We start from the raw sequence: 14817 nt of genomic DNA, 5'->3' as shown, positions 1-14817 counted from the left end.
TCACTAAAATTTAAGCCCCATGACAAGGAGAGGACTTTGACTATTTTGTTCTCTGAGGTATCACAAACTTGGCACATAGCAAGAGGTCAATGTACATTTATTGAATGGATGAGCATGTTTCCTATAGCAAAGATGGTGGAAAGTAAAAGCCAAACAACATTCTGAGAGACTTTAGAAAAGCACCATGAAGAGTCACAGAAATGTACATTTTCCTGCTGGGGAGAAATATGGTGAATTGGATTGCTTGATATATATGACTTGCTCATGAATTCTGGGAAAGGAGAAATGGACATTTTTGTTCCCTAATAGACTTTTTGTTTCCATTTCCCTTGTTCACAATGAATTTTAATCACCATGTCGCACTAGAAACCAAAGTTAGTACACAGCCTTTGTGCTTTCCTGTGGTAGATGCCACAGCTCAGATTTCAGACAAATAAGAATGTCAGCCAATGTTAATTTTGTTGTTATTTATGCATTCTCCTGGAATCATTCACTAACATACCTTTCTCCCTAGGAAACACAGGTTGGTATTCAGTGACTTTTCTAAGATTCATATTTCCTACAAATTCATCATTTGAGAAGGTTTTTAAAAAATGTCAAACTAAGTAATGTTTCCAAACAGCAGAACTAGAAGGTCAGGTCCATCACCAATGAAATTTGTCACATCTATTTTCAGATGTTAAGGTTCAATCAAATGAAGAACAATAAAGAAATTCATCTTGGTTGCATCTTGAATTATTACCATTCCACACTATTTTGTTGGGAAAAAAATGATACATATAAACACATGAATATGTGTATATATACCTTTATCTGTGTATGTGCCTTCACTACAACTATCATGAAAGTAATGGAAAGAATACTGACTTTGAGCCAAATAGACTTCAATATGAACAACATCAGTTTGCATCCCTTTTACTCTCAAAACTATCCTATTTTGATGAGAAATTTTATGTTCTTCTAAATAATCTTTGTTAAATTTCTGATATAGTTATTGGTGAAGAGTAGGTACTCAAAAAAAAGTAGCCATTATTTAACAAATACAGATGCAACTCAACTTTCTCATGATCATCAGAGAGAAATTGTTCTGACTTCTAAGAAAACTGTAATCATTTTCAACACAGAAAATAGAGGTAAAAATGGAAGGATGTCTATAAATTAACATTTGGAAGAGGTCACTAGCCATTTCATGTAAGGAATGAAGGAAAAGGGGATCAATGTCTATTTCATCATTAAACCTAGATTCTATTCCTAGAAGCCTAACATTGAGAACCCTTCTGAATTAGGCCTCCATAGAGAAAAAGATTTCACATTACCCAGAAGAAATAATTTCCTACCTCTTTAAATTACCATAGTATGCCTTCAAAGGAAAGGAGGTAGTTTCTTTCCGGAGGAAATGAACACACCTCCAAACAGCAACAATAAGGGTTGCCATCTTGGTAATGCTTCTATGTGCTGAGTACTGAGACTGACAGTTTACATACCTCGTCTGCAGGTGTTCAACCCTCAACACAGGCAGTATAATTAGACACATTTTATTGAAAAGGGAAATGTCTTATAGAAGTTGTATAGCTTTCCCCAAAACACACAATTAATAAATGATGGTAATATAATTTTGATCCAGGTCTACCCAAAATCAAAAAGAACAAAGATCTCAGGCTTTATGTCCTTTCCAAATCCCATGCTGTCCCTTAATATCAGTGTTTTCATTTTATTTTTAGAGAGAGAAAGAGTGTAAGACTGTGAGCATGGGAGGGACAGAGGGAGAAGTAGGAGAATCTTAAGCAGGCACCACACCCAGCATGGAGCCTGATGTGGACTCCATCTCACAACTGTGAGATCACAACCTGACCCAAAAATCAAGAGTCAGACATGTAACTGACTGAGCCACCCAGGCACCCCCTAATATCAGTGTTTTTAAAGACTGGACACATACTCACACAACTAGGGAGAATTCTGTGAGACAGTAAATTAATCTGTAAAAGATAATAAACTACATCTATCTCTTCTGCTTCTGAGGTACAGAATGATATGAATCTAAGGGGTCAACTTGGTAAAAAATGAACGATCAGTATGTGAAGATTTGAATGCACACTGATTTCAATGGTGAAGTGGAGGAAGTGAGTGGCTAAGAATCTGACAACAGGCATTTGTCCCTTTATTCCTCTACCCCTGCCCCACCCGATATACACATTATTTCAGGTGCAAGAAATAGCTAAACTCATCAATAATGCCTGTTGAGTTTGACTGTTAGATTAATTGCTACAAGAAGATATTTTTTTTGCCTCATTTTACTTTTCACTGGGGAACTGATTCTCAAATTCTACAAACTACAAAAAAACAATAGGAAAGGTCTATCTAAAATAGCTACATATTTAACAGATAGAGCTCAGGGCAGCTGTCCAGCAGGAATTACCACAGATTTGTCCCCCAAAGACTTCTGAATAGCCAGCTGCAAATGACTTATGTCATTATCAGACTTGGCCTACCATAATACAAGAACACAAAGAAAAATATACTGGAGGCCTTCACCAAGGGTCATACCTACAGTCAGGCAAAATATAAACAATATAAAAATACTAAAATACAGCTACTAATCTAGGTCAATGTTTTTCTCAAAATTCTCTGCATTAGAGACAATGTCATAGGGTAGCATGTATTAGGGATTGACTCTGTATACATTAGACAATGTATTAGGGGCTGTATATTAGAAACAGTTTCATAGGGTGGCAGTAACATTTAGAGACAGAACTGCATTAGAACTGGGGTGTCACCATCCATTAGCTATGTGACATGAAAAAATATTTAAGCAACAACAGCCTCATTTACAAAATGACGATGCTATGAATAGCCTCTTGTTACAAAAATCAGGTGTGACATGTCAGGCACTGATAACTAATGGTTATTGAGCAATTATTATGTGCCAGGTTCTGGATGAAGTTAGTACTGCTAAATGAGTAAACTAAGGCACTATACTTAAGTTCCTTGCTGAAGTTCACAAATTTAGAAAATCACAGAAATAGGATTAGAGCCCAGGGAATCAACACAGCCCATGCTCTTAAACCACTGTGCTAGATTGCTTAGTATGGATCTCTATACTGAGTAAAGACACAACAGTTAGAAGTCCCAGCTACTGGGGCGCCTGGGTGGCTCAGTCGGTTGAGCGTCTGACTTCAGCTCGGGTCATGATCTCACAGTCTTTGAGTTCGAGCCCGCGTCAGGCTCTGTGATGACAGCTCAGAGCCTGGAGCCTGTTTCAGATTCTGTGTCTCCCTCTCTCTCTGACCCTCCCCTGCTCATGCTCTGTCTCTGTCTCAAAAATAAATAAATGTTAAAAAATTTAAAAAAAAAGTCACAGCTACTGTTATTATTGTTGAGATCCCTACACCACATAAAATGAGGTTTTGTAGAACACTGAATACTCATGCCAAAGAATGCACAATACCTGGGACATGGCTGCAAAAGTTCTTCAACAATGCAGGCCTCTTTCTCAAGAAGTTCAGGGCATTCCTTTCCACCTCCAATAGCAATGTGCTTCACATTCCGGCTCCTGCTTCTGAATCCTGGTGAGAGACTTCCTGAACGACATGTCTTGGAGCAAGGGCTCCAAGACGACCACTCAGTGGTTTCACAGTCTTTCGGCATGATGCAGGACTGGACAGTCAAAGGGAAGGAGTCTTGTGTGCAAAGGCTGAAAGAATAGAAGAAAAAAAACAGTAGGGTGTAGATTAAACAGATGCAACCAACATTATGAAGTGCCTGTTAAGGGGGAAAAAAACCCTGAAATTTGATATGAGCTTTCAAAGGATTTTAAAAAATGTTAGAGGCATCATGATAAAATAATGAAGAACATACATCTTAAAAATGTATGTTCTCTTTTATCTGCAACTGTGGAGTGATTTCACTCTAGCAAAACACACATGTACACACTTTTACCTTGTGCAAAGCATTATGAGAAATAACGACATTACCAGCAACGACCAAACTACAGAGGGAGCCCATATGTGCACTGACTGATGAATGGATAAGGAAGATGTGGTACACATATAGAATGGGATATTACTCAGCCATCAAAAAGAATGAAATCTTGCCATTTGCAACAATGAGGATGGAGCTAATGTATTCTGCTAAGCAAAATCAATCAAAAAAAATAGAAATACCATATGATTTTAGTCATATGTGGAATTAAAGAAACAAAACAGATGAACATGTGGGAGGGTGGGGGAGAGGAAAGAGGGAAACAAACCGCAAGAGACTCTTACTGATAGAGAATAAACTGAGGGAAGATGGAGGGAAATGGGTGGGGGATGGGGTTGATGGGCTAGAGGGGTGATGGGCCTTAAGGAGGCTACTTGTGATGAGCGCTGGGTGTTGTAAATGATGAATTCCACTCCTGAAACCAATATCGTACTGTATGTTAACTAGCTAAAATTTAAATGTAAAAAATTAAAATAAAAAAATATAATAAAATACAAAAAAAAGAAGAAGACGAAGAAGGAGGTTCTTCTAGTGTGTTGTCACCTGCACTATAACTTACAGCTGCCATTTACTGACTGGTTCCCACGTGTCACACACACTGTGCTGTATCTCACAGGTACTTTTTCGCAACAATCCCATGAGTTTATGTATTATTATCTCCAATTGTAGAAAATTTAAGCTCAAGAAGGCTAAACCATTTGTATAAGGTCAAACAAAGGTAAAGGTAAGCTGTAGAGTATTGATCTATCCACTCTTTTCATTCTGGGCTATGAAAAAAACAAATGTGGTATCATGTTTCCCCACACCATTAGGCTCTGAGCATCAGTTTCCTCATTTGCAAAATTCAGGTGCTATCAAATACTAACAATCTAGTTGGGAAACAAATAAATAAAGAGATGGGATAAGTGATAATGTGATGAATTCAACATGAAATAATTTATAATGATGAGGAGAAAAGTTGATGAGTCAGTGATAGACCATCTGGAAAGGCCAGGAGGATGGGAGGGGGTGAGGGTATCTAAGAGAGAAGGACATATGAGCTGCATTTCTTTTTAAGATTGATAGGAGCTTCCCAGGCACAGAAGGAAGACTATTTTAGGCCACCAAAATAGTATATTTGAAGCCTTGATATAAAACTTTGTGGGGATGGAAACCAGTGTTATGTCAGAGCTGGATGTACTGTTTCACAAGAACTAACTAGTAACTTTTCACGAATTTTGCAAGCCAGTTGATTTCACTCAGATAGCTTAAAAATGGCCATGGTAGGAGTATTTACACTGCAAAAATCAACAGATGCTACTAATCAAGCCCCCCTGCCCCACCTTACCCTGACACCCCACCCCCAAGAACAGGCACTTAAACATTTATAAGCACACCAAAGGGCGGGGGGAAGTAAAAACCAATTTGTCAACTGTCATAATTTGTCAATTTATAAAGCATAAAGTTCAAAGAGGAAAGTGGATAGATATTAGGTTTGTGAATTCTTCAAAAGTATGTCTGGAAAGACTTCACGTCATCAGCTAAGAAATTTGGATTTAACTGAGCATTAAATAATTTTAACTGAGGAAAATCAGACCCCACCAGGGAAAATAATATTTTACATATTAATCAGTGTTCTTATTTTTTTTTTTACTTTTTTTTGTTGTTAGCCTTTTCCTTATTATGTCAAAGGCATCCATTACCTTGGGGAAGAAAAGGATAATTTTGACAGGAACACAAGTCAATATATGTTCAAATACTGACTTCCCAAAGCGGGTGAGTGAAATCTGGTGGAGTAATGAACTAATCAGGATTAGGTAATGGTTGTTCTGAATGTTTCTGACTTGTGAAAATAATGCTGATAAGGAAGAGTCAACAACAGGGAAAGGGATTATAGAAGGTTATGTGCAGGGGAGAATAAAACATGATCAAATTTAAGCAAATTATAGTGAGGTTTCCATATTGATATCTTTCATTCCTTCATGAAGCCATGGAGAGTTAGTGTGGCTTTCAGAAGTCACAATGATATAAGATAAACCGTGTGTGTGTGTGTGTGTGTGTGTGTGTGTGTGTGTGTGTATTCAAGTCTATTCAGATCATATTCCTTTCAAAATGAAAAAAGACAATGTATACCTTATTACCATTGCTCACTCCAATGTTACATTTTGGGAGCTTGGGGTTAAGACATACTAGGAAGAACCTCTCTTGAAAATGCTCCACCTGTATCAGAATGTACTGTCTCTGTGCATTGTGGAGGTACGGGGAGAAGAATGTCTCTTTTGGTGTATAATACAACAGAAACATCAAGAAGTTTCTAGGTTTTAACTTTTCAGAAATTGTTATGGGCTTCCAAATTCATATATTGAAGTACTAACCCTCAGTACCTGAGAATGTGTCTCTATTTGAAGAGTCTTTAGAAAGGGTATTAAGTTAAAATGAGGTCACTAGGGTTAGCCCGAATCCAGTATGAATGGTCTCCTTACAAGAAGAGATTAGGAAATAGATACAGAGAAGGAGGACTATGTGAAGACACAGAGAGAAGACAACTGTCTACAAGCAAAAGAGAGAGAGCTCAGAAGAAACCAACCTCATTGACACCTGATCTTGAACTCTCCAGACTCCAGAACAGTGAGAAAATTAATTTCTGTTGTTTCAGCCACCCAGTCAGTGATACTTTGTTAAGGCAGCCCTAGCACACTAATTCAGAAATTTAGTGATGTTTTTCAATTTGTGTGTTTTTAGAAATACACAAAATTTGCATGTTTTAGAGAAAAGTCTCACCTTCCAAGATGGACTTAATTCCTTTTATAAAGAAGGTCCCACATGATACAGTTCTCTGTCTACAGTTGTGGTGGTTTTGGTTTGGTTCTTCCCATTTACCAGCTTTCACTCTCGGTTGCTCATCTTCCCCAGAATGATTTTCCTACTGGATCAGTAGAATGGATAACAAGACTTGCAAGGAGTTGCAGGGAATAATCAGGAAATTTTGCATTTTTGAAAAGGGATCCTAATTTTTGGAACTAGGAAGAGCATATGTTCCACTGATTACATATTTACTTACTTATTTTTTTAATGTTTATTTATTTTTGAGAGCATGGGCAGGGAAGGGGCAAAGAGAGAGGGAGACAGAGAATCCCAACCAGGCTCCATACTGTCAGCAGAGTCCAATGCAGGGCTCAAACTCATGAACCATGAGATCACGACCTGAGCCGAAACCAAGAGTCAGACGCTTAACCGACTGAACCATGCATGTGCCCATATTTACTTATTTTTAGTGTTATTCTCACAAACCTACCTTCTTGGTTAAAAAAAATCATAAAAGCTGCCACATAGATCCCTGGTCTACTTTGATCAGTGAAATTCCATTTTACTGGAATAGGTAGACAAGCACTAAGTGGTGAATAAGAAATATTTGAGACTTGAAGTTTGCATCACAATATGTTAGCATGACCTTAGTCTCCCGGCTACTTAGCTTCACTATCTGCAGGAAAAAATAATAAAATGTGATTTACTCACCCCCTATCATAGTCATAATAACTTTTAGTATGTGTAAAATCACCTTATAAACTAAAGCCCATAAGAAATATTATGTCTACACATAGAAATGGGAATAAAACTTTTCATAGAAGGTAGTATTTTTAAGAAAACAGACATAAACTGTGGATTTGTCTTTTTAAAAAAGAGATGCTATGTAATTATATCTCCTTGACATATACAGAACACATCATTTGTAAGTTACTTCATAAGTATTCACTGTAAAGGAAATCACTGAAACTAAAAATTATTCTAATAATTCTTACTTCCTATGGAAATATAAGGAAATCTCTTTATTTAGAAAAAAAAGAACAGAAACTCGTATAAGATAAAAATCAAGAGAAAGGTATCCTCCCTTCATCAAAACTTCAACAGTTAAAATAATGTTAAATACCTCAAACATTCAGAAAAGTAGACTTATATAACACATACTCCAAGACTTTACTAGCAGAAATGAACATTTATGTCAAATTTTGTTAAATAAACAAAAATTACAAATTCAGATAAAGTTCCCTATGTCTCTTGTGATGCATTTCAAGCTGTCTTTTTCAGACACAGCCACTAACCTGACATTGATTTTTAGTATTCTCTACAATGTTTTTATACTTTAGATAAATATGTATATGCTCATAACTATCATATAGCATTCATTGTCTTGCATGTTGCTAAATGTCTTACTTAAATGTTTTATTAAACATATTATTCTGGAAATTATTTTCTTCACTTAATATTATGACTTTTAGAACTATCTATGTTGACAAATACAGATAATGTTCATTTATTTTTACTGTTTGTATGAGTATATAGCAATTCATTTATTCATTTTCCCATTACTGCACCTTTTGGTTGTGGTTAATTTCTTGCAATTCCAAAGGATTATGAATTGAGCCTCTTTTTATGTCTCTGTCCTACACATGTGTAAAATATTTTCTTCAGTATTTTTGCCTTGAGTTGGGCCATAAATATTCATATAATCAAATGTACTAGGTATTATGAGATTTCTCCTTTCTTACATGCCTTAAAGAGGTATTATCAGACTTACTTTTTTCAAAATGTTGGAAAATTACATTTGTTTTTTGAGCTTACCATTGAGCTTTATATTCTTCTTGAATCTTTAATGACTATTCAGACTTCATCTCTTGTGAAGTGACCGTTCACATTGTTTGTCCATTAGGGTAGACTGCCTAACGCTCACCTTTTTCCCAAGATGGGAATTCCCCTGTCCTTGCTTCATTGTATAGACCTGGATGTTAGCTCCATGAAAGCTGATTGGAGGAAGGGAGCTGTCAGGGCACTATCACAAACTACATATAGATCTGCATTCCATCTGCATATTCACAGAATGATGTTTCATATTTACACTACATTCTATAGGTAAGGGAGTAACTTTTAGGCCTATTGGACACATCTATCATCAGAGTTACTTAGCGCCTATAATTGTTAGGCCTCCCAAGAATCTTGTATTAATGGGGCGCCTGGGTGCCTCAGTCAGTTAAATGTCCAACTTCAGCTCAGGTTGTGATCTCATCATCCGTGAGTTCAAGCCCCCCGTCAGGCTGTGTGCTGACAGTTCAGAGCCTGGAGCCTGCTTCAGATTCTGTGTCTCCCTCTCTCTCTGCCCCTCCAGCACTCACACTCTGTCTCTGTCTCTCAAAAATGAATAAATGTTAAAAAAAAAAAAAAAAGAATCTTGGGTCACCTGGGTAGCTCAGTCAGTTAAACGTCTGACTATAGCTCAGGCCATGATCTCATGGTTCGTGAGTTCGAGCCCCATGTCAGGCTCTGGGCTGTGGAGCCTGCTTCGAATTCTGTGTCTCCCTCTCTATCTCTCTCTCTCTCTGCCCCTCCCCTGCTCTCTTTCTCTCTCAGAAAATGAATAAAACATTAAAAAATTTTTTAAAAAGAATCTTATATTAGAATCAAATAGGTTGTGGCAATAAACCCTGAAATCTGAACGATTTAGCAAAATAACTGTTCATTTTCCTTTTGCATACAGCTCAGTGTGAACTCTCCTAGGAGGTACTCTACCTGAAGACTTAAGGATCTAGTTTGTGTTCATCTTACATATTCACTGTCTAGAATACACGGCTTCCACGTGGAGCTTCAGGAAGGGAAGGCAGAGGAGGAAGATGGCCCAAAGTGATTTAGAACTTTAGCCTAGAAGTGGCTTACATTACTTCTGTCTACATTTCATTGGCCAAATCAGTCAAATGGCTCCAATACAACTGCATAGAAGACAGTGAAATATCTTCCTCCGAGCCCCGGAAGAGGCGAAAATGTGATAACCACATAGCTGTGTGTCTCCTCCAGTTGCGCCATGTAAACTGATTTGCTTCCTGCAGATCTTTCAACTGCAAGGGAACTCTCAGCTGGTTTCCACTCTGCTCGGTGAAAACCCTCATCTGTCTGCTTCCCGGCTCCCAACATTTGGTGACATTTCTATTTAGCTGCCAGATCCTTCCCTATTATACTCATCCTTGAGAGTTTATGCCTTTTTTATTCCTTTACTGTTAGGTAAGTGGGGTTCTAGAATATAGCAGTGATAAATTATTATGTTCATCTTGCCATATTTAACAAGAAGCCTGAAAAGTTATTTGACACAGAGCTTTGTTAAAGCCACATAAGGATCCAATCTATAAATTAACAAATTCCCGAAGAGCTAAATCTACACGACACATGGAAAAATTACTGGTTAGAAGTCATTAAAATGTATGAGTAAAGTATCAAATATTGGAAGTATGTTCATTTTCATTAATCTTATTCTAAATTATGTAGTTTGTTTATAGAATTTAATACTTCCAAAATATGTTATGTAGTTAAAAAGTTATTTTTATGGAAGTGAAACTGCAACTAATCTGGGCCATTTGAAAGCAGTTATTCTAATGATTTAGCAAAAGCACTGCTATCCATCTGATAGCAGCTCACCCAATCACAGCAGACTAACAAGAGAACAGTGGCTTTGAGCTAACAGATTCTAACTTAGAGAATGATCGCAAGGTTGCATCATGAAAATAACACTGGGGAATAAAATGTGAATGGAGAAATGAAGAGAAATGAACCAGAACTGAGATTGGCTTAAAAAAGAATACATTTGGGAAATAAGATAGAATACATGTTACTTATTTTAATGATTTTGACTCCAAACTAGTAGCATTTTTCTGACACTGGTCAAACTAATTGGGATATCTGAAAAGAGAATAAGAATGATAGCCCAAAGAAGAAAAAACAGGCACATAGCAAGTCTTATGTGAAACTCTGGATATTTTAGAAAGTGGACTAAAATGCAGAATGCCTATGACAATGTAAGATTCAGCAGGTAAAGACATTCAAGTAAACAGAGTTTCTAAAATGTTGTCTGGAAGACAATTTTGAAAATATAAGAGTTTAAAATTACGAAGAAAAAATATTAAGGATTACTGAGAAATTTTAGCTGGAAGATTAGGAGTTTACTTTTTTTCTATAACCTACTTTTTTGTCCAAATTCATCTGAGGTAAAAGATGTCTTGTTTAACAAAAATTATGTTTACGTTAGGTTAGAATGTGGAACCAAGGGGATGCTACTTAAGTTACTTAAGTTTTTTTCTTTCTGATTCTCAATAAAATAAAACCAACCTATTGAAATGCCTCTGAATTTTTTCCCAGTTTTATCAAAAAATAACTGACATACATCACTATGTAAGTTTAAAACATACAGCATGAAAGTTTGATTTACATTATTGTGAAATGATGAACACAATAGGTTTAGCTAATGTCCATCTTACCAGATAGATAAAATAAAAATATAAAGAAGAAAAGAAAAAGTAAAAAAAAAAATTTCTTTTTGTGATGAGGACTCTTAGGATTTACTCTTTTTTTCTTTTAAAATGTTTATTTATTTTGAGAGAGAGAGAGCACAAGCAGGGGAGGGGCAGAGAGAGAAAAGCAGAGAGAATCCCAAGCAGGCTCCGTGCTGTCAGTGCAGAGCCTGATGCGGGGCTCGATTCCACAAACTGTGACATCATGACCTGAGCTGAAATCAACAGTGACTCAACTGACTGAGCCACCCAGGCACGCACAGGATTTACTCTCTGAACTTCCCTATATATCACAGAGCAGTGTCAGCTACACTCATCATGCTACGTATTACATCCTTATGTACTTATGTACATATTTATTTACTTATTTATTTTAAAACTGGAAGTTTTTATCTTTTGACCACCTTCCTCTGTTTTTACCACCTCCCCACCCTCTGTCTCTGGCAAGCATAAGTCTGATCTCTTTTTCTAGGAGGGTTTATTTTTTTGTTTGTTTAAGATTACACACTGTGTCTCCATTTCCCTCTGCTCCTCCCCTACTTTCACTCTCTCTCAAAAATAAATAAACATTAAAAAACATTTTTTTAAAAAAGATTACACATATATGTGAGACCATGTAGTATTTATCTTTTCTGTCTGATTTATTTCATTTAGCATAATGCCTTCAAGGTCCATCCATGTCTTCACAAATGGTAGGGTTTTCTCATTTCTTCTGCTTGAATAATATCCAATTATACTAATTTAATACAATATATATAGTGTGTGTATATATACACATGTATATATACATCTGTATACATATGTGTGTGTGTGTACACACAGATACAACACACACACTCTACAATCCACATTTTCTTTATCCATGCATCCATCAGTGGACACTTAGGTTGTGTCAATGAATGGTATTATACATATGGTGCTATGAACATGGGGGTGAAGGTATCTTTTTAATTTTTTTGTAATGTTTGTTTATTTTTGTGTGTGAGAGAGAGACAGAGTGAGCAGGGGAGGACAGAGAGAGAGTGAGACACAGAATTCAAAGCAGCTCCAGGCTCTGAGTGATCAGCACAGAGCCCGACACAGGGCTCAAACGCACGAACCTTGAGATCATGACCTGAGCCGAAGTCGGATGCTCAACCGACTGAGCCACCCAGGCGCCCCTGAAGATACCTTTTTAAAGTTAGTGTTTTCATTTCTTTTGGCTATATTCTCAGAAACGGAATTGAAAGACCATACTGTAGTTCAATTTTTATTTTTGAGGATCCTTCACACTGCTGTCCAAGTTACAATCCCACCAACGGTGCACAAGGGCTCTCTTTCCCCACATCCACACCAGCATTTATCTCGTCTTTTTGACAGTGGTCATTCTAACACACATGAGGTAATATCTGAATTTTAATTTGCATTTCTCTAATTACTAATGATGTTGAGCATCTTTTTATATATCTGTTGGCCATTTGAGTATCTTCTTTGAAGAAATGTTTATTCAGTTCCTTTGCCAATTTTTAAATTGGAGTATGTATTATGTATGTATGTATGTATGTACGTATGTCTGTATGTACATATGTATTGAGTTGTATGATTCTTTAAATATATTGGATATTAACTCCTTACCAGATACAAGGTTTACAGATACTTTTTTTTCCCATTCTGTATGTTATCTTTTCATTTTGTTGATAGTTTCTTTTGCTGTGCAGAAAAAAAACTTTTTTAGTTTTATATAGACCCACTATATATTTTATTTTGTTTCTTGTGGTTAAGGTGTTACATCCAAAAAATCATTACCAAGATCCATGTCAAGGAGTGTTATTCTCTATTTTGTTTCTGGGATTTTCATGGTTTCAGGTCTTATATTTAACTCTTTAATCTATTTCAAGGGAATTTTTGCAAGTGGTATAAAATATGGGTTGAGTTTCATTCTTTTACAATATGGTACCCAATTATCCCAGAACCACTTATTGAAAAAACTTTCTTTTTTCCATTAAGTATTCTAGCTCCACTGTCAAATATTACTTGACCATATATGTTTGGGTTAATTTCTGGGCCCTTAATTCGGTTCCATTTATCTGTTTTTATTCCAGTACCATACTATTTTGATGACTATAACTTTTTCTAAGTTTATTGATTTATTGTGAGAGACAGAAAGAAAGCGGAAGGGGCAAAGAGAGGAAAAGAGAAAGAATCCCAAGCAGGCTTCACACCATTGACATAGGGCTTGATGAGGAGCTTGAACTCACGAACCATAAGATCATGACCTGAGCCAATGGTGTCAATGCTTAACCGATTGAGCCACCCAGGTGCCCATGATAACTATAGATTTATAGTATAGATGGAAATAAAAAAGTGTCCTGCCTCCTGCTTTTTTCTTCTTATGATTTATTTGGCTCTCTAGGGATTTCTGTGATCCATATAAACTTCAGGAGTATTTTCAATTTCTGTAAAAAATGTCATTGAAATCCTCATAGGGATAACATAATCTATAAATGGCTTTCGGTAATATTGACATTTTAACAATATTAATTCTGCTAACCCAGGAACATGAAATACCTTTCCATTTATTTGTGTCTTCTTTGATTTGTCATCAATGTTTTGTAGTTAGATATTTCAATTCCTTATTTAAGTATGTTCCTAAGCATTTTAACGTTTTTGATGTCATTGTAAAATAGGATTTATTTATTTATTTTTCAAAAATTTTGTTGTTAATGTATTGAAATGCTAGTAATTTTTGAATATTCATTTTGTATCCTGTAACTTTACTGAATTTATCGATTAAATCTAACAAGTGGTGTTTTTTTTTGTTTGTTTGTTTCGTTTTGTTTTAGGTTTTTTTGGTTGAATCTTTAGGATTTTCTATACAAAGATGTCATCTGCAAATAGAGACAATTTTACTTCTTCCTTTTTAATTCTTATACCTTTATTTTTTCTTACCTGATTGCTCTAGCTAGGACTTCTAGTACTATGTTGAATAGAACTGATGAAAGTGGATACCCTTGTCTTGTTCCTGATATTAGAGAAAAAACTTCCAACTTTTCAACACTGTGTTTGATGTGAGCTGTGGAATTTTCATATAATGCCTTTACTATGTTGAGATATGTTCCTTATATATCTAATTTATTAAGAATTTTTATCATAAATGGATGTTGAATTTTGTCAAATGCTTTTTCTGCACCTACTGAGATTCTTTCTTTCCATTAATGTAATGTATCACATTGATTGATTTGTGTGTATTGAAACATGTTTGCATCCAGAAATAAATCCCACCTGATCATAGCATACCATAATTTTAATGTGTTGCTAATTTCAGTTTGTTAGTATTTTATTGAGAATGTTTGCATCAATATTTATCAGGGTTATTGACCTATAGTTTTCTTTTCTAGCTGTGTCCTTTCCTGGTTTTGGTATCAGGATAGTGCTAGCCTCCTAAAATGAGTTTGGGACTGTTCCATCCTCTTTAATTTTTTGGAAGAGTTTGAGAAGGAATTGTGTTGATTCCTTTTCAAATGTGTGGTAAAATTCACCAGAAAAGTCATCT

The 14817-nt window shown here is 36.0% G+C and overlaps 1 protein-coding gene across 10 annotated transcripts in view; it reads right to left on the bottom strand.

Moving 5' to 3' along the window:
- Positions 1 to 14817, bottom strand: part of THSD7B (thrombospondin type 1 domain containing 7B) — a 1235876-nt gene that overhangs the window by 536479 nt on the left and 684580 nt on the right. For all 10 annotated transcript variants that reach the window (XM_053214974.1, XM_053214976.1, XM_053214972.1 and 7 more), the window contains one exon: positions 3446 to 3691. In XM_053214974.1, coding sequence (XP_053070949.1) covers positions 3446 to 3691 — 246 coding nt within the window. The remainder of the gene's footprint in view (positions 1 to 3445; positions 3692 to 14817) is intronic.

The sequence above is a fragment of the Acinonyx jubatus genome, chromosome C1, assembly GCF_027475565.1.
Source record: "Acinonyx jubatus isolate Ajub_Pintada_27869175 chromosome C1, VMU_Ajub_asm_v1.0, whole genome shotgun sequence".
Classification (NCBI taxonomy): domain Eukaryota; kingdom Metazoa; phylum Chordata; class Mammalia; order Carnivora; family Felidae; genus Acinonyx; species Acinonyx jubatus.
Note: the sequence above shows the minus strand (reverse complement) of the source record. Positions and strands in the feature narration are given on the sequence as shown.